At 42.7% G+C, this 24,874-nt stretch overlaps 1 protein-coding gene across 2 annotated transcripts in view; it reads right to left on the bottom strand.

Moving 5' to 3' along the window:
- PHKA1 (phosphorylase kinase regulatory subunit alpha 1) overlaps positions 1–24,874 on the bottom strand; it is a 453,374-nt gene that overhangs the window by 289,039 nt on the left and 139,461 nt on the right. For both annotated transcript variants that reach the window (XM_075835632.1, XM_075835633.1), the window contains exons 10-13: positions 16,352–16,474; positions 16,168–16,263; positions 15,981–16,088; positions 9,556–9,634 (exon numbers count right to left, since the gene is read on the bottom strand). In XM_075835632.1, the coding sequence (XP_075691747.1) occupies positions 9,556–9,634; positions 15,981–16,088; positions 16,168–16,263; positions 16,352–16,474 (406 nt within the window). The remainder of the gene's footprint in view (positions 1–9,555; positions 9,635–15,980; positions 16,089–16,167; positions 16,264–16,351; positions 16,475–24,874) is intronic.

Genomic DNA, 24,874 nt, shown 5'->3' with positions numbered 1-24,874 from the left:
TAGCTTATTCTTTTACCACCTTATATGTATGAACCCTGGCAGGCATCAGCCGCCTAAAATGGTTAATTTTTGTACCTTTTTTAACAATGCATTAAGCATACAACATGCACAAGTGCAGTGGTTTCTGTTAGTTATCACCGTGTCCCATCCGTTTTCCTATAGCCATACATGTTGGCGTAACTTTGACACTAACTTTGCATTAAAGACAGCTCAAAAGTACTTGGATACACTCATGGGTGACCTAAGAGTGTTATACAGGGCTTCTAGGGCTTTTAAACAGTGTTCTACACGATTTTTAGGGGCTTTCTTGTATTACAGGTTCGATCAGAACTAGTTCGGTCCGAATCGAACTTTTTCATGAAATTTGGTGAACCTGACGAACAGAACTTTTCATAAGTTTGCTCATCTCTAATTATAAGTGACAGCCCAGCACGGTTTTACTAAGGACAGAAGCTGTCAAACCAACCTGATATGTTTTTATGAAAATGTGAGTAGAAGCATAGACAGAGGGGCCGTTGTGGATATAGTGTTTGTGGACTTTGAAAAGGCATTTGGCACAGTCCCTCTTAACGGTCTAATGGGTAAATTAAGGACTATAGGTTTAGAAAGTATAGTTTGTAATTGGATTGAGAATTGGCTCAAGGACCGTATCCAGAGAGTTGTGGTCAATGATTCCTACTCTGAATGGTCCCCGGTTATAAGAGGTGTATCCCAGGGTTCCGTGCTGGGACCACTATTATTCAACTTATTTATTAATGATATAGAGGATGGGATTAATAGCACTATTTCTATTTTTGCAGATGACACCAAGCTATGTAGTAATGTTCAGTCTATGGAAGATGTTCATGAATTGCAAGCAGATTTAAACAAAGTGCTTGGGCGTCCACTTGGCAAATTAGGTTTAATGTAGATAAAGGTAAAGTTATGCACCTGGGTACGAACAACCTGCAGGCATCATATATCCAAGGGGGAGCTCCACTGGGGGAGTCACTTGTTGGGAAGGATCTGGGTGTACTTGTAAATCAAACTAAATAACAGCATGCAATGTCAATCAGCTGCTTCAAGGGCCAGCAAGATATTGCTGTGTATTAAAAGAGGCATGGACTTGCGGGACAGGGATGTAATATTACCACTTTACAAAGCATTAGTGAAGGCTCATCTAGAATATGTAGTTCAGTTCTGGGCTCCAGTTCATAGAAAGGATGCCCTGGTGTTAGAAAAAAATACAAAGAAGAGCAATGAAGCTAATAAGGGGCATGGAGAATCTAAGTTATGAGGAAAGATTAAAAGAACCAAACCTATTTAGCCTTGAAAAAAAGACAACTAAGGGGGACATGATTAACTTATATAAATATATTAATGGCACATACAAAAAATATGGTGAAATCCTATTCCATGTAAAACCCCCTCAAAAAACAAGGGGGCACTCACTACGTCTGGAAAAAAAAAAGTTTCAACCTGCAGAGACGACAAGCTGCTTTCACTGTGAGAAATGTGAATCTATGGAATAGTCTACCGCAGGAGCTGGTTACATATTAGCTCCTATGTGTAGAAATTTTTTACTTCCCTTTTTCCATCCCTTGGTTGAACTTGATGGACATGTGTCTTTTTTCAACCATACGAACTATGTAACTCCATTGGGGATCGGGAGTAACTGGCACTAGAGGAATAGAGACATCTGCTAGAGGATGCAACACATCCCATCATGATATACACCGACCACAAGAATCTCATCTATCTCCAGTCGGCTCAACACCTAAACCCCAGTCAAGCCAGGTGTTCGCTGTTCTTCGCCAATTCCAGTTTGTGCTCCACTTCTGTCCTACTGACAAGAATGTGAGGGCCGATGTTCTGTCCACGTCATTTGAAACAGAGGACACCAAGACGACCCCCCTCAATGTTTCATAGATCCATCTTGTATTATTGCTGCTAACCCCCCACAAGATAGAGACATTCCTCCTGGAAAGTCTTTTGTTCATCTGACAGACAAGAGGAGAATTCTTCGTTGGGGACACAGCTCCAAACTGGCTGGGCACGCTGGTGTCCGTAAGACACGAGTCTTGATAGCTCATCATTTTTGGTGGCCTACGCTGCCTAAAGATATTGTGGACTATGTGTCCTCCTTCACAGTTTGTGCTTCTAATAAAGTTGCCCATTCCAGCTCCAACCTCTACTTGTGCCCAACGTTCCTTGGCGGGTGTCATCTGCTACTCCAAAGCATCTACCTGCATAGACCTCCAGATACTCCTGCACTGTGACTGTTCTTGACTATTATTTGGCCAGCTGCTTCTCTGCCACTGCAAAGTGGTCTAGTGGGTCCACATACCCCACAGCGCCCCTCGATTCAAGAGGGAAGGGCGCCATTTTATTGAATAACCACTGCCCTTGCAGTCATTGCAGGAGCTGCCACTAACTCAAATGAATTGCCAGGCCCCGTCTGCTGTGAATGCAGGACCGGCCAGCAATTAATTTGTTTAGAAGGAACAGCGGAGAGCACTGCTGATCCCTTCAGTCACTGCTTCTATTGTGAATCGCTGTGTAGTGGCAGTTCACAGTATTATAGCCTTCTCCCATTCAAGTGAATAGGAGAAGGCTGTAATACTGTTTACAGCCGCTAGAGAGTGATTCCCTGTAGGAGCAAAGAACGTAGGAGAAAGGACCGTAGGAGCAGCTGCGCTCGCTGGTGTTCCTTCAAAACAGATAATGGGTGACTTTGAAGGAGAAGCGGCACACGAGCGCCGCTGATCCTTCATAGCCACCTATAAGCTGTATTGAAGGAACAGCGGCGAGCACCACTGCTCCTACTGTGAATCGCCCGCTAGCGGCGCTTCACAATATTACAGCCTTTTATTCACTTGAATGGAGGAAGGCTGTAATACTGTGAACCACTTCTAGAGGGCGATTCAAAGCAGGAGCAAGGAATGAAGTAGCGGCATATTACGAACTTATTTTTTTGTTTTGCAGGTTCCGCTTGAACGTTTGGACTACGTCGTAGATTCGTTGGACTACTTCAACCTACGGGGTTTATTTGGGTTCTTTTTTAAATAAAGCGATTACCGAGGGTTGTGTGGGGGAATTTTTATTCTAATAAAAAAGTATTTTGTTATGTCTATGTGTTTAATACTTTATTAGCTCATATTGTTTAATACTTTATTAGCTGTCAGTTTGCCGACGTCCATTACTAAGGCAGGGTTTAGTGTTAGCCGGTGAAAAGACAGATTATAATAATGGGGGGGGGGTTCCCACAGTTTAAAAAAAAAAAAAATGTACGAAAAAGATGTGGGGTCCACGTCATTTTCATAGCAATGCAGATAAACAAAGCAGCTGCAGCCTAGCATTACCAGCGAGCGAAGGGCCAAGGTTTTTGACCCTTGCTGGTCTGTTAGTACCAGCCTGTGGCCACCCCATTGCCCGACCATCACCACAGATGGTCAGGTACTGGATCGTACCCGGCTCTTCCAGATATCCCTGGTGGCGGTGGGTTCCAGGACAATAATGTGGGGTTAGTGCTAGCCTTTTTACTGGCTAACTCCCTATTTACACAGTTTTGTGGCGCGGACTTTGATGCGGAAACCGCATCAGAATCCGCGCCATAAACCCCCGAAATTGCCTTCGCAAAATCTTATACTCACCTACAGCAGTCTTCTGTCTTCTCCCCTGCGCCGCAATATATAGTAGGGGCAAATGAAAAATAATTAAATTAGGGCACGTTCACACGGCGCTCAAAAAAAACGACGTGTAAATGTGTCAAATACACTAGCGTTACTTGTGAAGCGCCTTTTAAAATACAGGCGTTTCTTACATGTTTTTCGAATGTCTTGACACATATTGAGTGCTTTTTGCACATTTTTAGTGCGGAATTAGGTCTTCCATGGACTATGGGAATATTTGGCGCATTTTACGCACCGAAGAATTGACCTAATGCTTCTTCTTTACGCAATGAGTTTTTTAAAGCTTGCGTAAAAAAAACGTGTTTTATGTACTAAATGCGCACTTTGCCAGTGATGTAAATGCAAGTTCAAATCAAGCGTTTTGACGCGTTTTTCGTCAGGGTAAAATAAGCCCAAAATTTTTTGCCAAATACGCGCCGTGTGAACAGTCAACTGAAGAGTCATTCACCACAGGGTCTTCCCTCTGGGCTTTTATCATTCTCAGCCTTTTGGGGTGTTTGCATCAGTTTTTTATGGATGTTAAAAAAACGGATTAATTTCATTGGTCAGGCTTTTTTTGTCCAAGCCCCCCGAAAACACCCAAAGGAAGGTCACATGTTCACCTAGACACTGTTTACAACCTCCCTGTATATGATGCCACACACCTCCTGTATATCATGCCACACACCTCCCTCTATATGCCACACACCTCCTGTATATCATGCCACACACCTCCCTCTATATGCCAGACACATCCCTCTATATGCCAGACACCTCCTGTATATGATGCCACACAGCCTCCCTGTATATGATGCCACACAGCCTCCCTGTATATGATGCCACACAGCCCCCCTGTATATGATGCCACACAGACCCCCTGTATATGATGCCACACAGACCCCCTGTATATGATGCCACACAGACCCCCTGTATATGATGCCACACAGACCCCCTGTATATGATGCCACACAGACCCCCTGTATATGATGCCACACAGACCCCCTGTATATGATTCCCCACAGCCCCAATGTAGATGATGCCACACAGCCCGACGTGAATGCCCTACATACTCACCAATGCAGCGCTGTCTTCAGGTAAGGTCCCTCATCCTCACTGGATCTGCGGCGATGACATACTCAAGATGCAGCACTGTCTCCGGTGGTCTGGTCGCTAGTCTCACGGGATCTGCGAAGGCGGCGCGATGACGTCATCGCGTCGCCTTCACAGAACTCGTGAGGCTAGCGACCAGACCAGAGGAAGTCGTCGCTGCATCTGTGAGTGTCGTCGCACAGCCGATAACCTGCAAATCCCCATGTCACAGATCCGTTTTTAACGGTTGTTACATGTATTGACAGCCGTTAAAAACTGATCCATTGACTTCTATGACGGCCATAATTCACATGGTGAATACACCCATAGAACATCACTGTTCTGAAAACGGCCGTTAAAAGGACGGCCATTTTTCACAGCCGTGTGAATAAGGCCTTATTATATCCTTACCTACTATTAGCCATATTGGCTCCACTCTTCACCCATGTATGGTTATTGTGTTACCTTCAGATATTTAGGATTCATTCATTATTTTTTGTGAATTATTCCTTTTGTTTTTTTATTAGATTATTATTAAAATGTATGTTTTAAATAGCACTGTAGTTCAGTTATTATTTGAGTTAGACTATTTCAAAGATTTACAGTTCGTATGCATGTTGTACTGTAAGCAGAATACATGACAACCGCCTGCATGGAAGATAATGGCTAATCTGAGGGAAAAGTTTATGGGCTTAACCCCTTAATGACCGGGCCTGTTTGTACCTTAATGACCAAGACAGATTTGTCAAATCTGGTATGTCTGAGTTGATCAGAGAATAACTCTGTGAAAGTTTTGAATATCCAAGTAATTCTGACACTGTTTTTTCGTCACATGTTGTACTTTATTTTAGTGATAAAAGTAGACTGATACGATTTGCGGAAATTAATTAAAAAATGGAAGAAATTTTGTAAAAATTACCATTTTCCCTATTTTTAACTGCATTATGTCACATATGTACACACATACTGTACAATTTTTTTAAATTAAATATATATTTCCATCTCTTTACTCTATTTTGGCAGCACTTTTGAAAAAATAAAGTAAATTTTCAGCAATTTAGAGGACTCACAAATTCAATAATAATTTTATAAATTTTGAAGTACATTTTGTTTTCCTGCACCAAGCCAGGTTTTCAGAGGCTCATAGGTCTCAGAGTGATGGAAACCCCCACAAATGACCCCATTTAGAAAACTGGACCCCTTAAGGTATTTTTTATCTAGGGGTATAGTAAGTATTTTGACCCCACAGTTTTTTGCTAAATTGAATACATAGCAGGTGAAAAAAAAAAAATGTCACTTTTTTTCATTAAAGTATCAGTTTGAAAACCGATTTCTTTGTAAAGCGACCATGAGAATGAAGAAACACAAAACAAAATCTATCACCCTGTTTCTCCTGTTTTCAAAAATACCCACATTGTGGCCCTAATGTGCTGCCTGGATACACGGCAGGGCCCAAAAGGAAGGGAGCACCCGGAGGCTTTCAGGACTCATATTTTGCTTGAAAATGTTTTAAGCCCCACTGTACATTTGGAGAGGCTTTGAGCTGCCAGAACGATAGAAACTCCCCATAAACGACCCCATTTCGAAAACTAGACCCCTTAAGGTATTTATCTAGGGGTATAGTTAGCATTTTGACCACACAGATTTTTCGCTAAATATATTGGAATTAGTTTGTAAAAATTAAAATGTACTTTTTTTCTGAAACACAGAAATTTTTAATATTTACAAGGAATAACGAAGAAAATGCACCCCAACATTTGTAAAGCAACATTTGTAATGACAATACCCCATATGTTTTGACCCACAGCAGGGCTCAGAAGGGAAGGAGCGCCATTTGGATTTTATGATTTTGCTGGAATGGTTTTCGGTGCCATGTCGCATTTGCAATGCACTGGAGGGACCAAAACAGTGGAAACCCACCAAAAGTGACCCCATTTTGGAAAAACCTTCAAGGAATTTTTCTAGGGCTTTTGCAGAGTTTATTAGAATTAGGGCGCGAAAATTAATATCAACATTTTTTCCACTAAAATGTTGAATTTTCTCATTTTCACAAGGGATAAAGGAGGAAAAAAACCAACCATTTTTTATAAAGCAATTTATCCTGAGTACGGAAAAACCCCACATGTGGTCGTACGTTTTTTTATTAGAAATGAATTAACCCTTTCAGGACTGATCCATTTTTTTGCTTTCTTATTTTAGATTTTCACTCCCCGCATTCCAAGAGCCATAACTTTTTTATATTTCCATCAATAGAGTGGTGTGAGGGCTTATTTCTTGCGGGAGGAGCCTTCGGTTTTTATTGGTACCATTTTTTGGTACATAAAAAGTGATTAAAAAGTTGTATTACATTTTTTTTTTGAGAGCTAAGGTGACAAAAAAAAAAAATTTAGATTTTGGCAGCTTCAATTATTACATTTTTTTAAGGTGTTCACTGTGAAAATTAAATAATGGTATATTGTAATAGTTCAGACATTTACGGACGTAGCGATACCAATTTTGTTCATTTTTTTTACAACACTTTAGAAGAAAAATGGGAAAAGGTGTTTTTTTTTTTTTAACTTTATAAAAAATAAAAAAAAATTCTCACTACTATTAACTATAATTCTTCTACACATTTTATTAATCAATCCCCTTAGGGGACTTGATCCAGCGATCATTGGATCGCTGGTACAATATACTGCAATACTAATGTATTGCAGTATATTGTTATTCTTACAGGCTTCTGTAACAGAGTGATCGCTGTACCTGTCCGTTAGTCCCGGGTGTCAGCTGTAATACACAGCTGACACCCGCAGCGTATGGAGCGGGCACAGCACGTGAGCCGGCTCCATACATCAACCGCCACACCATGACGGGCAATTAAGTCATAGTGCGCCAAGGGGTTGATGCACAGCGGATGGTTCAAAGTGAAAATTGCAATTTTCCACTGATATGCCATTTTAGTGCATAATATGTTGTGCCCAGTTTGTGCCACAGAAGACGAATACCTCATAAAACGTTGAGCGGGTTCTCTCGGGTATGGCGATGCCATATATGTGTGCGCAAACTGCTGCTTGGGCACGCTGCAGGGCTCAGAAGGGAGTGAGCGCCATTTTGCTTTTGGAGCGCAGATTTTGCTTGGTAGTAGTTTTGTTTGGGGTTTTACTAGTATATCAGTTTATAATGTGGGGGTATGTGTAATCTGTGTGGAGTACATCAGGGCATAATAAGAGGGTATAATAATGGGGTAAATAAATAATAATTCATAGATATGTGGCCAGCGTCGCACTGATAAATGGCGCATTTTGCATCGCCATATTCTGAGAGCCAGAACTTTTTTATTTTTTCACCACCGGAGCCGTGTGAGGGCTTATTTGTTGCGGGACAATCTGTAGTTGTCATTGGTACCATTTTGGGGTACATGCGTTTTTTTTAAAATCACTTTTTATTCAATTTTTTTGCAATCCTGATAAAAAAACAGGAATTCTGACACAGTTTTTCAGGTTTTCTTTTTGCGGCGCTCACCGTACGCTATAAATGACATTTTTACTTTATTCTGCGGGTTGGTACGATTACGGCGATACCATATGTATATAGGTTTGGTCCTTTTTTTTAGCGTTTGCACAATAAAATCACTTATTTATAAAAAATAAAAAAAATTCTGTGTCGCCATATTCTGAGAGCCATCATTTTTTTATTTTTTAGTCAAAAAAGCGGTGTAAGGGATAGTATTTTGCAGGACGGATTGAAGTTTTTATTGGTACTATTTTTGGGTACATGCGACTTTTTGATCACTTTTTATTCTTTATCTAGGGAGCGGTGGTGACCAAAAAAATTGCGATTCTGTCGTAGTTTTTAATGATTTTTTTTGGGGTGTTAATCGTGCGGGAAAAATAACAATACAGTTTTATAGTTGGGGTCGTTATGAACGCGGTGATCCCAAATATGTGTACTTTAACGTATTAATTTTTTTTCTATAATAAAAGTCTTATTGTAGGATAAAAAAGCATTTTGTGTTTATATAACTAATAACTTTTATTTTTACACATTTTTTCAAACATTTTTATTACTTTTTTTTACTTGTCCCAGTAGGGGACACTTAGACTTGCAGCTTTGATCGCTGTAATGTACTCTGTCATTTGACGTAACTGTCACTCTGACAGGAAGCCGAGGACAACTGGCTGGAGGCTGTTCCTCCGAGGCTTCCGTACATGGCAACCCGGATGTCATTGTCTGTCCTCCGATTGCCACGACAAGCATCGGTAGCCCCCACGATCACTTCATGGGGGCTGCCGATGTGCTTCAAACCACTTAAATGTGGCGACGGAAATCGCTCGCCGCACTTAAGGGGTTAATTGCCGGAAGCAGCGGCGATGGTCCGCTGTCCGGCGAGACTGATGTGACAGCTGTCTAGGACAGCTGTCAGCGCGAGCCTGTCACTCTGTGTTTACACAGAGTGACAGTTTGAAATACTGACGAAAATGAACGTCATGGTGCGGGAACTAGCAGCCGACCATGACGTTCATTTTCGTCATTGGTCGTGAAAGGGTTAAAAAATAATCCTCTCTATTTTACCCGGGTCTAGGGTTGTTTGTCAGCACCCATAGAAAGAAAATTGTTGCTTAATTAGGCTTTATCAAAGATTAAACCTATATTTTAGGGTTTCATGGGGAAGTAAACATAATTTATCACTATCATTATGGGAAACTTCCAATAATAAATATAATGCATAATATAAAACACACACACACACACACACACACACACACACACACACACACACACGTACACATATTTATGTAGTGCAGTTCTGAGACTATGGCTTTTATTAACCAACCTTGAACCACCACATCGGGCTTGGGGACAGTAGAAAACCTTCTGTTAAGGGGATCAATCTCTCCAGGAGCCAGGAAACCCTGTGAGTTTGGAGACGGACGTGAAGTACTTTAACTAGTAAGAATTATACACTAGCAGGTAAAAAGTTTATTTTAGAGTAAAGTATGTTCGGCTTACAGAAACATTAGTGCTATATTAAGTAGATTCTACATGAAATGAGACAAATACGCAAGACAGTGGCAATAATACAACAGAAATTACTAAAAAACAGATTTAAGTACCCATCAAAATCCTTTACTTGTACAGTTCATTAGTGAACACAAACCATGGGTATATGCTGCTGCCAGTAGGAGGTGTAACATTAAGAAATGAAAAAGTGGCCCCTCCTACAGGATATACCCTGCTTACAGACACTGAGCTATTCAGTCCAGCCGCAAGCAGTAGAAGCAGAAGTGGGATCTGGCCGGTTCGCCCAGTTACTTCCGAACCGGTTATTACAGCCGGAACGCAAAACCGGGGTGAAATGGGAAACCGGTATCGGTACCCTGCACGCAATTGTATCCATGTCCTTAGGACGCGGATACAATTAAGTTGCCTAGCGCTGCCCTGGCGAGGCACAGGATGCCTCACCATTCAGCGCTTTAGTGATGATGCAGTCGGCTCAATGATGTCAATGTGCCGCTGGACAGGGATAGGTAAGCATATGTTTTTTTTTTCTTTCTACTGTGAGCAGCGTTATCTATAGGGGACTATATAGGGAACACTAACTACAGGGGATGTCACAGGGGGCCCCCCATCTACAGGGAATGTTACAGGGGGCACTATCTACAGGGAATGTTACAGGGGACACTATCTACAGGGAACGTTACAGGGGGCACTATCTACAGGGAATGTTACAGGGGACACTATCTACAGGGAACGTTACAGGGGGCACTATCTACAGGGGACGCTACAGGGGACACTATCTACAGGGGACGCTACAGGGGGCACTATCTACAGGGAGCACTATCTACAGGGGGCACTATCTACAGGGGGCACTATCTACAGGGGGCACTATCTACAGGGGATGCTGCACGGGGCACTATCTACAGGGTACGCTGCACGGGGCACTATCTACAGGGTACGCTACACAGGGCACTATCTACAGTGGACGCTACACGGGGCACTATCTACAGGGGACGCTACACGGGGCACTATCTACAGGGGACGCTACAGGGAATGCCACAGTGGGCTCTATTTACAAGGAACGCTACTATCTACCGAGTGCTCTACGTGGAGCACTATCTACAGAGGGTTCTATAAGGGGCACTGTGTGTGCGTTTGAGTGTGTGCGCGCATGTGCACGTTGCATTACTTTACAGTGTTTGACAATTTTATTCATGGGCATAGTGTACGGTACTATTATATTCGGGGACACGTGTATGATACTAGCATATATAGAGAGGTACATAGAGTGTGGTACCATGAACATTTTCTCTTCGTTTATAGGTGCAGAAATGTTGGAAAAGTGAGCATCCGGAGACATCTGAGCGGCAAACTCTGCAGAAATGGCTCATGGCGTCATCATAGAGGTGTGTGTGAGTGTGTGTGTGTCAGAATACAAAAACAGCATCGGCACCAAGTTCAGTACATATGTTCTGGCGTTGTATTTATGTACCGAGCTTGGTTCTGCCGTTGTATTTATGTACCGAGCTTGGTTCTGGCGTTGTATTTATGTACCGAGCTTGGTTCTGGCGTTGTATTTATGTACCGAGCTTGGTTCTGGCGTTGTATTTATGTACCGAGCTTGGTTCTGGCGTTGTATTTATGTACCGAGCTTGGTTCTGGCGTTGTATTTATGTACCGAGCTTGGTTCTGGCGTTGTATTTATGTACCGAGCTTGGTTCTGGCGTTGTATTTATGTACCGAGCTTGGTTCTGGCGTTGTATTTATGTACCGAGCTTGGTTCTGGCATTGTATTTATGTACCGAGCTTGGTTCTGGCGTTGTATTTATGTACTGAGCTTGGTACATATCTGTGCATTTTCCAGGAGATTTGTCGTGGCTTACTGCGCATGCAGAACTGTCCTCCACCCTTCTCACAGTGCACAGCGTAACTAAATGGGCTGAGGACGCTTAGGATATTAAATGTGCACATATAGGTCTATACATAATGGGAGAGTGTAATATAATGGGTCGATAGGTATGTACTCATAATATACATAGTGTGGAAATCCACACTAAAACATTCTGGACAGGGAGTTTATTTAGAGTCCACTTTAATACAGGGTGTATTTGTAATATTGTAACAATAAAATAAAACAATCATTTTCTATGGCGCGATACACTGCAAACCACATGACCCCGACCCCCCCCCCCCCAGCACGTATGTTTTTGTCCACAAAAAGGAGCCTGTTAAAAATGTGAATTCCACCCCGGAGTAGAAGTTTATACACAAGGAAATAAAAGGCATGTCAAAACAATAGGAGAATCCCTCAAACTGACAATCAAGAACAAAAAAACTTGAGAAACACAATGGGCGGTAGCTCTGTCCCAAATGAACAAGAGAAAAGGATTTCACGGTGAGCACTCAAAAAAAACAAAAAAAAAACAACAATTTCTCATTTGCTACGTTGGGGGGGACACAGATTGTGGGACACCCTAGAACAGTCCCCAGGGGCGGGATAAGAACACAGGATGTGGTCATCTATTTCACACATGCCTGGAAAACCTTGCGACCCAGGGAAACATCTGCAAAGGCAAAAGGTGTACACCTAATAGAACTTGACAAAATTGTGAAAGGAAGACTATGTGGCTGCCTTGCAAAACTGAAGAGCACTAAGCCCAGGAAGTGCCAACCGCTCTGGTAGAGTGGGCCGTGACCTGAAAAGGGGGAGACTTGCTCCACCCCACCAAATAAGCCTCGCGAAAAAATCAATCAAATCTTTAGGGGCCGCCAAACCCTTCCTGGGACCCTCTGGGAGGATGAACAATGAATCTGACCACCATAAGGTGCGAACATCCAGGTTGTGGAGGGAGTGCTCCCTCAGATGACTGGGAGATGGACAAAAAGACGGCAGAACTATGTCCTCATTCAACTGAAAAGGCGAAACAACCTTTAGGCAGAAAAGAAGGCACCAAGCGGTGCACCACCTTGTCTAAAAAGGAGAATTGCAAGAGAGCCACCAATTCACAGAACCTCCGGATAGAGATCACCACGACTAGAAAAAACACTTTCCAGGACAAAAGACAAAGGGAAATGTTTCGCAAGTGTTCAAAAATGAGTTGACCGTAAGACCTCCAAAACCAAAATTGAGTTCCCAAGAAGGATTCGGAGAGCGATAAGGGGGAACCACATGAGCCACGCCCTGCAAAAAGCTTGACGTCAGCCATAGACTCCAACGACAGACCAAACAAGAAGGGAAAAGTGCAGACACCAGCCCCTTCAAGGAGCAGAGTGGCAATCCTTGATCTAGGCCACCCTGCAGAAAGAAAGCATTCTGGATAGAGAAAAACGCAACGGAGGAAGATTGTGATCCTCAAACCAACGAAGGTAGATCTTTCAGGTACGATGGTAAATGCGGGTTGAAGAAGGCTTCCTAGCCTGGAGCATAGTGAGAATGACACTCTCTAAGAGACCACAAGCCCTCAGAACAGGGGCCTTAACAGCCACGCAGTTAAACTTAGCGACTTTAAATTCTGATGGAAGAGTGGTCCAGACGAAGAGGTAAAGGCCACGGGACATAGGCCAGCAGGAACAAGAGGTCTACATACCAACAATGGCTCGGCTAATTTAGGGCTATCAAGTTGGTAGAAATCCCCTCAGCCTTAAGCTGTCTAAGGAGCCTAGGCATGAGAGGCAGCGGAGCAAAAATGTACATGTGAATGTAGTCGAATGAAAGTGCCACGAGAGCATCCACAGCGCAGGCCTCCGGTCCCGGGCTCGGGAGTAAAAGCAGGGGACCGGACGATTTAATTTGAAAGCCATCAGGTCCATATTCGGAATGCCCCATCTGGAACATATTTGGGCCAAGCAGTTCTAGCTGTGACACAACCGGAGATATCAACAGTTGAATGCACAGTCAGGAATGGTAGCGGTTTATTATAAAATCACTGTGTTGCAGGGAAGGGGGAGAAGCTGTATGACGATTGGACAGCATCATACAGAAAATATTACACCGCCCAGAGTGAAAAGAAAGGGTTACCTCCTATTTGGCTATTAGAGCCACATTAGCAATTCATAACTTTGCACATAATAAACTTCACACTGTAGTTATCAGCAGCAAAGCGCCTATTAGATTAGTTAGGAGATAGGGAATTAATAAACTGGTGACAGAGCCTCTTTAAAGACAATACATTCAAATTCTGAATGGGCTGGAAAGACTGCTTGGGAACATTGAGCTTGAAGAAATGGAGTCAGTTGAAGGAATAAAATACACAGAATTATTGACCTGTAAGGTGTCACGGACAGCTCTAATAAGTACTTCCACCGAAGTATGGAGAGGGCTCAAACCCTTGCCAACTGATTTCCATCTCTGCTTTCAGACAGTTCGCACTCTGACAAAAAAAAACATATACGGGGGAGAGGAAGCACAGGACCTTACCGCTAGTGGGGGAGGCGAGACAGAAGAGAACAGTAAAAGTGAAGGAAGGCGAGCGGACCTGGTCCGCTTTCAGAGTCTGCCACGAGAGGAAGACATGTACTAAGAGTCAGGTGAGGATGGCAGAACAAGACTCCAGTGAAGGGCAAGTAAACATCCCAATATCGATTGACTGATGTTCGATTAGTTATCAGTTCCGAAAAGGGAATGGGCCTATTCCGGACCAAGACCCACCATACCAGGGGTGAGCAATACTAGGGGTGCTGGCGCGGAAGTAATTTAGCCAGGAGGCCAGCATGCATCACATAAAGTACACTGACCACAGGGAAATTTAGTATTGCACTTGGAATATGCATAATAAATTGTAATGGTTGTCTGGAATGAGGGTTTTCCATAGTCAGATATTGCAGTAGAAAAGGTTTACTAAACCACACTGTACTAGTTGGAGTAAAGAAACCAGCAGAACCACTCAGGACCGCACAGCAATAGATACTCCTCTTTAGGGAGTAATGGCTGCCTTCACTTAATTCTGCTAAAATAAGCACAAACTCCTACATGGAGTAAACTCAGTGACTGAGGCTAGGGCACCTGTACGGGGAGTAACAATAGGCCAAGGGCGGGTCCTACCCGGTGTTAGAGTGCCTGATGTCCCACCTGAGGCAAAAATACAGCAGCACTGGTAAGTAAGTCCTTTGTACCTAGCAACCAATGGAGGAAAGACAGAGGACATATGCCCCGGAGCACAGCGATTGGCCGCTTGCGCTTATGTGAGGAGACCAGCCAATCAGAGGAGGCGGCCGAGTATCCATGAAGGGATAGTGAAAGGAGTGCACTAGAGAAGGTGGGAGGACTCGCCCCCTGTTTGTGCTATGTAGCAAAAAACGGCACCACTGGCGCAATCGCACTGCTGGCAGTAGATCGGTTGAAAATGGTGCCCAGAGCAAAAAAAAAAAGAAGATGACAAAGCCCCAAAAAACGTGCTGCTGATGGACAGGTCCAGCTGACAAACTACATACAAGCGGTGAGGGGGGGGGGTTGACAGTCACCATCATCTCAGCGCTTTCCTCCATCTCCCAGGTGAACAACCAGCAGGAGAATCCCCTCAGAGCTACTTTTAGTAAAGGGACCCTGGTGGGAGAAGTGTGAGAGGCTGACATTCTCGTCTTCATGGGCAGATTGGACAACAGCGCATTTTCAATATGACAGTGTGTCCGCCAAGAAGGGGACAACAGGGAGAATATGTCAAACCTGTGTACCATTTTCTTGTGAAAATTTTTAAAACATATAAATTGGTAGAGACTCCGTTGTATTAGCAGAAATGCCTGCCTCCTACGGACACTAAGCGAAAACTAGATAGCTCAGTGTTTGTAGGCAGGGTATATACTGTATGAGGGGACACGTTTTTAATTCTTCGTGCCAAGCATCCTAGTGGAAAACCGCATATATAGACTGTGTCCCCCAATTTAACAAACGAGAAATGGGTATAAATATTTAAGACATTAGGTAGGAGATTCCATAAATGTTTTATCATCACTGGAAGCCAACCAGCACTCTATGGGAGATACGGAAACAACCAAGTGAAGACCTTAACAATAAAACATTCATGGAATATCCTATTGATTTGCTATAAAAGTTTATGGTGGGCAAGAGCCCTTTAAGTATTATGTAACAAAGAACAGAGGTATTGCAATATGTAATTTTTTTTTTTAACTTGCATGCAACACTTTCTTTCCTAATATACCCAAGAGCATTGCATTACCTCTTCTTCCCTTCTGAGTCATAGGTTTTTATTACTGACCTTTCCTGCAACTTAAATAGAAGGCCACAAATCTTCTATACTTACTCACCTCAGACATTAGACAGCCTAGAATATAAAGTGACTGTCCCCACATATGTGGCAGTTTTCCCATGGGTATGCGGTCCACTGTGTGAGGATTTTGATACTCTTCTTCAACCTACAAGGCAAAGTATGAATCCACTTCATAATTCAAAAACTTTTAACCAGTACAATAACTTAAATTGAAGATGCCTTACACGGTTTCCTGGCACGCTGTATAGTTCTGGAACTAGGCGCACACCATGTGCTCCCTTGATAAGAACACTTTCCATTGCCTCTCTATATTCCTGTACCTGAGTCAAAGAACATACAAGTAGTAACGTTACATGTGAATTTGAAAAACATTACAGTATTTTGGGTTTCACAACTTCCATGACTCACCTGCTCCAAATTACCAATAAAAATCCCATCGAGGATTAAATAAGTCCAGAAAAGAGGCCACTCACACTCAATGTTTTCAAACAGCTTTAGCTCTGCAGGTTCATAGTATAACCTAGTTGGGTCCTGGTAAAAAAATAAAATAAAATGTTAAAACATTGTTATTAGAAAATTGGTGTCTGATAATAAACATTTTCAGAGATCATACATGGCACAATTCTTGCCTGACCATGAGATTGTACAGTTAGGGCTGAGAAACTACAAAAGTGTAGGGGGACATGCTGGGAGCACTATAACTGGAAAACCTGATTTGAGTACTCACCATAAAATCCATTTCTCATCCTGTTCATTGGGGGACACAGACAGTGGATATATGCTTTTGCCACTGGGAGGCTTGACACTAAGAAATGAAAAAGCAGCCCCTCCTACAGGATATACCCTGCCCACAGACACTGAGCTATTCAGTCTGCCTGCAAGCAGTAGGATAAGCAGATAAAAGGAAAGAAAAGGCATGTTTAAACAATAGAGAAGAATCCCTTAAACGGACCACGATGAACAAAAAAACCTTGAAAACACAATAGGCGGGAACTGGATCCCAAAATGAAAATGGACAAGAAAAGGATTGAGGGTATGTGCACACACACTAATTACGTCCGTAATTGACGGACGTATTTCGGCCGCAAGTACTGGACCGAACACAGTGCAGGGAGCCGGGCTCCTAGCATCATACTTAAGTACGATGCTAGGAGTCCCTGCCTCGCTACAGGACAACTGTCCCGTACTGTAATCATGTTTTCAGTACGGGACAGTTGTCCTGCAGCGAGGCAGGGACTCCTAGCATCGTACATAAGTATGATACTAGGAGCCCGGCTCCCTGCACTGTGTTCGGTCCGGTACTTGCGGCCGAAATACGTCCGTCAATTACGGACGTAATTAGTGTGTGTGCACATACCCTTACAGTGATTACTCAAAAAATCCTGTTTTCTAGTTCGTTACATTGGGGACATCCTAGAGCAGTAACCAGGGACGGGACTAGAGTACAGAACAAGGTCACCTATTTCACAGATGCCTGCAATATTTTGTAAACATCTGGGAACATCTGTAGAGGCAAAGGTGTGCACCTAACAGAACTTTACAAAGTATGCAAGGAAGACCATGTGGCCACCTTGCACACCAAAAGGGCAGAGGCCTGATGGTGCACAGCCGAGGAAGCACCAACCGCTCTGGAAGAGTGGGTCATGATCCGAAAATGGAGATCCTTACCCTGAACCTGCTAAGCCTCGCTAACAGCCATTCCTGGGACCCTGCGGGAGGTTGAATAAAAAAATCTGAACTCTGGAAGGAAGAAGTGACACAAAGGTAAGTTCTCAAGGCATGGACAACATTCTGGTTGTAAAGGAAACGCTCCCTCGGATCACTGGAAGATGGACAAAAGGATGGCACAATGACATCCTCATTAATGTGAAAAGCTGAAACAACCTTAGGCAAAAAAGAAGGAACTATGGAATACACCGCCTTGTGCTGATGAAGAGTCAGAAATGGAGATTGGCAAGATAGAGCTGCCAATTCAGAGGCCCTCCGGAGGGAAGTCACAGTGACAAGGAAACCCACTTTCCAGGAAAGCAGGCGAAGGGAGATTTCTTGCAAGGGTTCAAAGGAAATAATCAGCTGATCAAAAAAATTACTTAGTAAAACATAACCTTTAATTGATAAAAAAGGGAAAATGATTATCCCTCCAAATAATGATGCAAAAAATAATAAGGGTATATTCACACACAAACTCAAAAACGTCTGAAAATACAGAGTTGTATTCAATTGAAAATAGCTCCTGATTTTCAGAAGTTTTTTAAGCCACTCGCAATTTCACTGCGTTTTTCACGGCCGTTTTTGTAGAGCGGTTTTCAATAGAGTCTATGAAAAACAGCTCCAAAAAGTCCCAAGAATTGACATGCACTTCTTTTTCGCGACCATTATTTTTATGTAGCCGTTTTTCATAACAGCCGCTGTAAAGGGAAGTGTTTTATATATTTATATCCATGTACATTTGAGTGTAGCTATATATAGATTTGTCCCTCCAGAAAGGTGTATATTCATCTCCCTACCATATAATCAGACACCCTGGGGGATGGGAGCCATAAACAGTGAACTCATCCAGGAAGCAGGACGTTCCAACTGCCCTCCCTTCCCCCTACTAGATAATGGCATTCGTTGAGGTAGCCATGAGGCCCAGGCCCGCCCCTTTCACGTGCATGAGTTGTGATGTCACACAGATGTGCACGGACAAGGTATAAGAGGGTCAACGGCCTCATACGGTCTCCTGTTCCTGCTCCCCGGCTCCACTAAGGGACTCCCCTTCCCTCCTGGTCTGCTCTTACCCCATGGCCCTGATGGCCCCACACCAACCTTGGACCAGATGAACTGCTAAGTATCTTCTCCCCTATACTCCCCAGTAACCCTTTCCTGCAGCCCCCACATTACCTGTACCCCTATGTTATGGAATAAATATATGTATAATGTATCTGGGACCTCAATGAGTGCAATGCTGAAGAGAAAAACATGTATTACAATATATTCTGAGAAAGGTAATGGAATAGATTTGCAGACATTCTGTAGATAGTAGAAATTGGGGCCCTACAAGGACTTACCAGACACAAAGGAGTCTGTTTATATGATGTTTGCGTTTCGGGCATACAGCCAAGATAGATAAGGACCAGACACCAGATTAACAACTAGATATAAGAACAATGTACATTGTGACATAAATCACAAGGGAAGAAACCACAAGAATGTAAATGATTAATGTGTGTCTGCACGTATTCATGTGATATTTTTACTATATAAACTCTGTGTCTCTGCAAATAAAGTCAGAAGGATTTTTACTTTGAGAAACGTCTCAGTGTATCTGTTGCTTCTCCGAGCTCGCACCCCCCCCCACCTGATTTGAACCTGCATGGAGATCAAGGCGTAACGTGACTCAAATTGCGATCACAGAAAATGGCGCCCGAAACAGGGACTTGACCAGAAGGACGGCACCCCACCTAGGGGATCTCCCGGGACTTGAATGGCGACCACCCGGACGAAGGAACGTGCAGACCACTGCTGCAGCAAGGTAAGAAGACTTAATTCTTACAAACTCTGCTCTGCACCTTCCTGTCTGGTAGGTCACCTTTCCGGTAGTACTCCTGAGGAATAGAGGGGCCACATGAGGGTATTTTTAGTGTAAAAATCTGGTCAAGTCTATATGTAATCCTACCCTCAGGATAAAGTGCCTGATCTCCATGACAGTATTTGTATGAATGTTGTAGAAACCCAGTTTTGTGTCACAAATGCATTTTAGAATAAGGAAATTCTTTTTTGGGAAAAAATTCAGATAATCCGGCAAATTACCAGAAACATGTGTACATGCTTCAGGTGACTATGGGGATTATGATAGGCTAAATTTTAGCCAGGAAATCGAAAATTTTGTGCAATCTGATAATCCGGCAAAATACCGAAAATGTGTGTACAGCATTGAGGTACTTGCGGAGATTATCATGCACTGATTTTCAGCTCAAAATTCCAGAATTTTCTGCAATCTGATAATCCGGCATGTCAAATGAACAGCTTGATTTTACGTTTGCCTTGTTATTTGGATTAGGAATATTCTTATGGTGCGGAGGGCACGTACTCGAGTGGTGTCTCAGACGAGGAAAGTAAGCTAGTTATAAAAGGACTGTGAAAGGGGAAGATTCTCTGGCCAGAGTAGAGTAAGTACGGAAACTAGAAACTGTCTAAAACAGATGAGAAAGAAATTCATCTGTCAGTAGCTAAAATCTGTAACAAAATAAGAAGTATCAAGGGGATAAGTAACTGTCGAAAATAGGCAAGAAAGAAATTTGTCTATCAGGAAAACTACCCCTTGAATTACTTAGGGTGTGCCAAAAGGCCACCACTTACAGTCACAAGATGAGGAACTTGGTGTTCCTATTAAGAAGTTTCGAGGGGATAAGTAACTGTCTAAAATAGGTGAGAAAGAAATTCACCTATCAGGAAAATTACCCCCTACGTAACTAAGGGTCTGCCCATAGGCGACCACTTATAACTAGTGAACAATGGGGAACTTGGTGTTCCTATTACGAGATGAGCACCCACAAGGACTGACAGCCAAACAGGCAGTAGCAGAAAGAGAAGGTAAAAAGGCAACGCAAGGAACGAATCAGTTAATGAAGGCATGTGGAATGGGAAAAGCGGGAAGATTAGATCTGGAAAAATATAGATGATATAATGAGCAGATCCTTTGTGGGATTATTGTTTAGTTGGTTGTAATTTGGCTCAGTTGGATAGTGTATACAGAGTGTACGTAGGAGATACGTAGTGTGGGACTTTCCCTAACAGCCAATAGCCATAGTGTTTGTTAGTGAAGATAAAAACTGAGAGAGAAGGGTATGAGTCCCCTCCATCATAGCAGGGCTATGGGCAACAGTCACGGCAAACGAGAGTCTGGCCGATCACCAGATTTTGAGGTATGGCATATGGGTGAGCAAGCACCTGTTAAAATGGTGTAAGTTTACTAGGGGATTGTAAATCCAGAACCACACAGAGTCAAATGACAAAGCAGATTGGAGTAGATGGATTGTAGCATCTTTTAGAAAGCAACAAAGAGCCTACAAATGTATGTAATGTTAATACACTGAAGTAAAAGTGCAGGAGGTTGTCAGAGGAAATTCATATTTTATAAAGTAAAGTTTAAAGCAAAGGAAGTTATAGAAGTAGTAGTTGTTTTAATGTTGCAAATGACCTTATAGTAAATTCCCATATGGTATAATTTAGAATCAACTAGTGTGACAAGAGAAGGGGGAGGTGAAGAACAGCTGCTAGTGAGATAAGAAATGTAATCTTGTTCTTGAAATGAATGGACACAACATTAAATGCTGATATAGATATTTTGTATCATTTTGTAGATTGAATCAGGAAAAGTGATAAATGTAATAATGTATAAGCAGTCCTTCACAGCCAAACCACCAGACACCTCTGTCTTATATTATGAGACCCTTGATCCTGTCATACATTCTGCACAGAGTGCAGAGTTGCTTGCCCTGATCAAGGCATGTAAACTGGCAGAGGGGAAAAGAGGAGGGCGGCTCCAAGCCGCAGATTGGGCAAAAGGTATACTGGAGAACAAAGGGAAGTTGGAAGGTAGAAAGTTGATGAAAAGTGCTTTAGAGGGATTTGCAGAAGAGGAAGTTAGGAATAAGAAATGTATTGTATGTATTAGAAAATAGGACCAGCCGACGCCCGGTAATGGCGTCCGTACCTCATGTTGAGTGTGTCCTCATTGTTGGTGGGAAACCCCCTGCGCACTGTGTTTCCAATGGGAGAGGCTGCCCCCCCCCTGCCCCTGATGTGGCCACACCCGGCCCAACCAAATCAGTATGAAATAATCACCTTGTTAATTTTGTCATTTGTAGTGGTTTTTTTCTATTTACAGAAGTTCCAGTCTAGTTCACTGATGAAACAACACGTCATCATAATATAGAGATGGTGGCCGACAGATTGTACGGTTAAACATTAACGTATATAATTCCTATACAATGGTGTGATGAATGATTGCAGATAGGTATGTTGTTTTGCCGGCATTGAAAGTGTTAAGATTGTGAGAGAAGAAGTTGTGAGAAGCTGTGAGTTTGTGACCCCCCCCTCCCTCTCCCCTGTAGTGTGCTGTGTTTGGGAGGAGGAGGAGGAGGGGGCTGACTGGGTGCAGTCTGCAGGGCTGATGAGACAAAGGGATTTCAATATGCACTGCTGAGAGATATATATATATCAGTAATGTCTACAAACCTAAATAAATTTCTTCTCTTTTGCGCATGCGCTGTTGGTTATAAAAGTTACGATATTTATGTGTTATGATGTGATCAGATTTCATGTGTTTTGATAATTCAGATGTATTAAACTACAGATACTGTGAGACACGGGGGTTTTGAAAATGTATGTGACCCCCACCGTTCCCTATTTTTATATACTGTTTATTGGTTTGCAGTAATTAATGTGATCAGAGATAATATTTTCTGTTTTATTGAATAACTAACTACAATTGTTCTATTTTTGATTTCACATAGAAATTATGTCATTATAAAGATAACATGTTTGTCAGGAAAAAGTCATTTTTGTTTCAGGCTGTTGTATATTACAGGGGGTTAAATTAGTGTTATGTTGAGATGTAGTTGTGAACTCTGCTACATCACTCTCGCAGAGTCCACAAAGGGGGGAAGGGTGAAGGAACTGATCAGGTACAATTTTGGTTTATGTGTAAGAGACCATCCCCCTCCAGCAAAGTTACACAGGAGGCGATGTGACATCACTCACACGAGTCTTTATGGATTTAGATGAGGGAGAATGCAAAACAAAACTTGTCTGGACATTGTTAATTTGATGTAAAGTTTTTAGGAATGTTTTATTTTTATTTGTTTTTGTATTAATCAAGTATTTGCAGAACCTGATAAAAGTGAGATTCTCAAAGTATTGTGGATTATCAGATGAGTGTGGAGGAGTTGTGTTTGGTAGCGGCTTGTGACACCAATCCATGGAGTACCTCTACGCAAGCATATACTTTGTACTGTACTGAACAAAATGGACATGCCACTGCAGTTCTCACACAAAGTCATGGACCACAGCAGTGCCCGGTAGCATATTATTCAGCTAGACTAGACCCTGTGGCCCGATGTTCCCCATCATGTGTGAAAGCTATTATTGCTGTAAATTCAATGTTAAACAAGGCCTCAGATTTGGTCCTGGCATTTCAAGTCCAAGTTTTTGCACCACATGATATTACTGCTATTCTTACTCAAGTACAACCTAAGCATTTGTCCACAGCAAGACATTTGAGATTAACCTGTGCTCTTCTTCTTCCTGAGCAGGTTACTTTACACCGCTGTACTACATTGAACCCAGCTACCTTACTGCCTTTGGAGCAAGGGGGAGAAGACGTAGGTAAAGTATGGTCACAATTTTTTCCTGAAACTGATGAACATGATTGTATGGCCCTTATGGCCCAGGAAACAGTGGGCTTTGCACATGTGAAAGATACCCCACTCCAAAACCCAGACCTAATACTCTTTGTGGATGGTTCAAGGTATTGTGTAGAAGGATCTTTTCTTACAGGATATGCAGTAACCACCGAAGATGTAGTCCTAGAAGCAGCCTCCTTACCAGAGTCCCGCTCAGCACAAGAAGCGGAGCTTAAGGCCCTGGCAGCAGCATGCCAACATGCAGAAGGAAAGACAGCAAATATATACACTGACTCTCGATATGCTTTTGGGATTGCACATGACTATGGCCCTACATGGAAGGCAAGACAATTTTTGACCTCTGCAGGTACACCTGTAAAGAATGCAGACTTTGTAAACTACTTGATGGAGACCCTGATGTTACCCACAGAAGTAGCAGTAGTAAAAATTAAAGCTCACACTAAGGTGAGTTCACCAGAGACAAAAGGGGAAATGCCCTGGCAGACGAAGCAGCAAAGCAAGCAGCACAGAAGCTACCCGTATGTCAGATAAACGATTCAGAGGAAACAAGACCAGCTGTAAGCCCGGAACTACTGCAAAAACTTCAAGGACAAGCAACAGAAGAAGAAAAAGACAAGTGGACGGCCAAAGGAGCAACGCTACGAAAAGATGGCCTCTGGCAATGCCAGAATAAACTGTGCCTGCCTAAGACAATGTTCCCAATGATGGCCCAGATAACACATGGAGAGACACACCAGTCAAAAACGGCAATGATAGACTTGGTTAACAAAACCTGGTATGCTCCAGGGTTTAGTGTGATGGCCAGCAGTTTTACACAAGGATGCATGATCTGTGCAACACATAATATTGGAAGAACTGTAAAAGTACCACAGAAGCACAAACCCAGACCAATTTACCCATTCCAGAGACTACAGATAGACTATATTCAATTACCAAAAGTCGGTACCTATGAGTATGTGCTTGTTTGTATTGATCTTTTTTCAGGATGGCCAGAAGCTTTTCCAGTAACCAAAGCTACAGCCGTAGCCACAGCAAAGAAACTGATCAACGAGGTGGTGTGCAGATATGGAGTTCCAGAGGTGATCGAGAGCGACAGAGGAACTCATTTTACGGGTGAAATCATGAACCATGTGTTGTCAGCTCTAGGCATAAGTCAAGCTCTACATACACCATACCATCCACAAAGTAGTGGGAAGGTTGAGAGACTCAAATTGAAAATCCAAAAAGCAATGGTAGAAACCGGGAAACCATGGACCGAGTGTCTACCATTAGCCTTGTTCTCAGTAAGATATACGCCCACAAAAAGAACAGGTCTCAGCCCATATGAGATCTTATTTGGGTCGGCTCCCAGATTAGGATGTTATTTTCCACAGGTGCTCCAAATGCATTATGGTAGACTAACAGATTATGTATAAACGCTGAACAAACAAGTGACTAAGGTGCATGCACAAGTCTTTGCTTCCATTCCAGATCCTGATTCAGTTGAAGGGACGCATAAGCTAGAACCAGGAGATTGGGTCGT

This window comes from Rhinoderma darwinii, chromosome 8, assembly GCF_050947455.1.
Source record: "Rhinoderma darwinii isolate aRhiDar2 chromosome 8, aRhiDar2.hap1, whole genome shotgun sequence".
NCBI classification, from domain to species: Eukaryota; Metazoa; Chordata; class Amphibia; order Anura; family Rhinodermatidae; genus Rhinoderma; species Rhinoderma darwinii.
The sequence above is the reverse complement of the archived record's forward strand: the minus strand, read 5'-3'. Positions and strand labels throughout refer to the sequence as shown.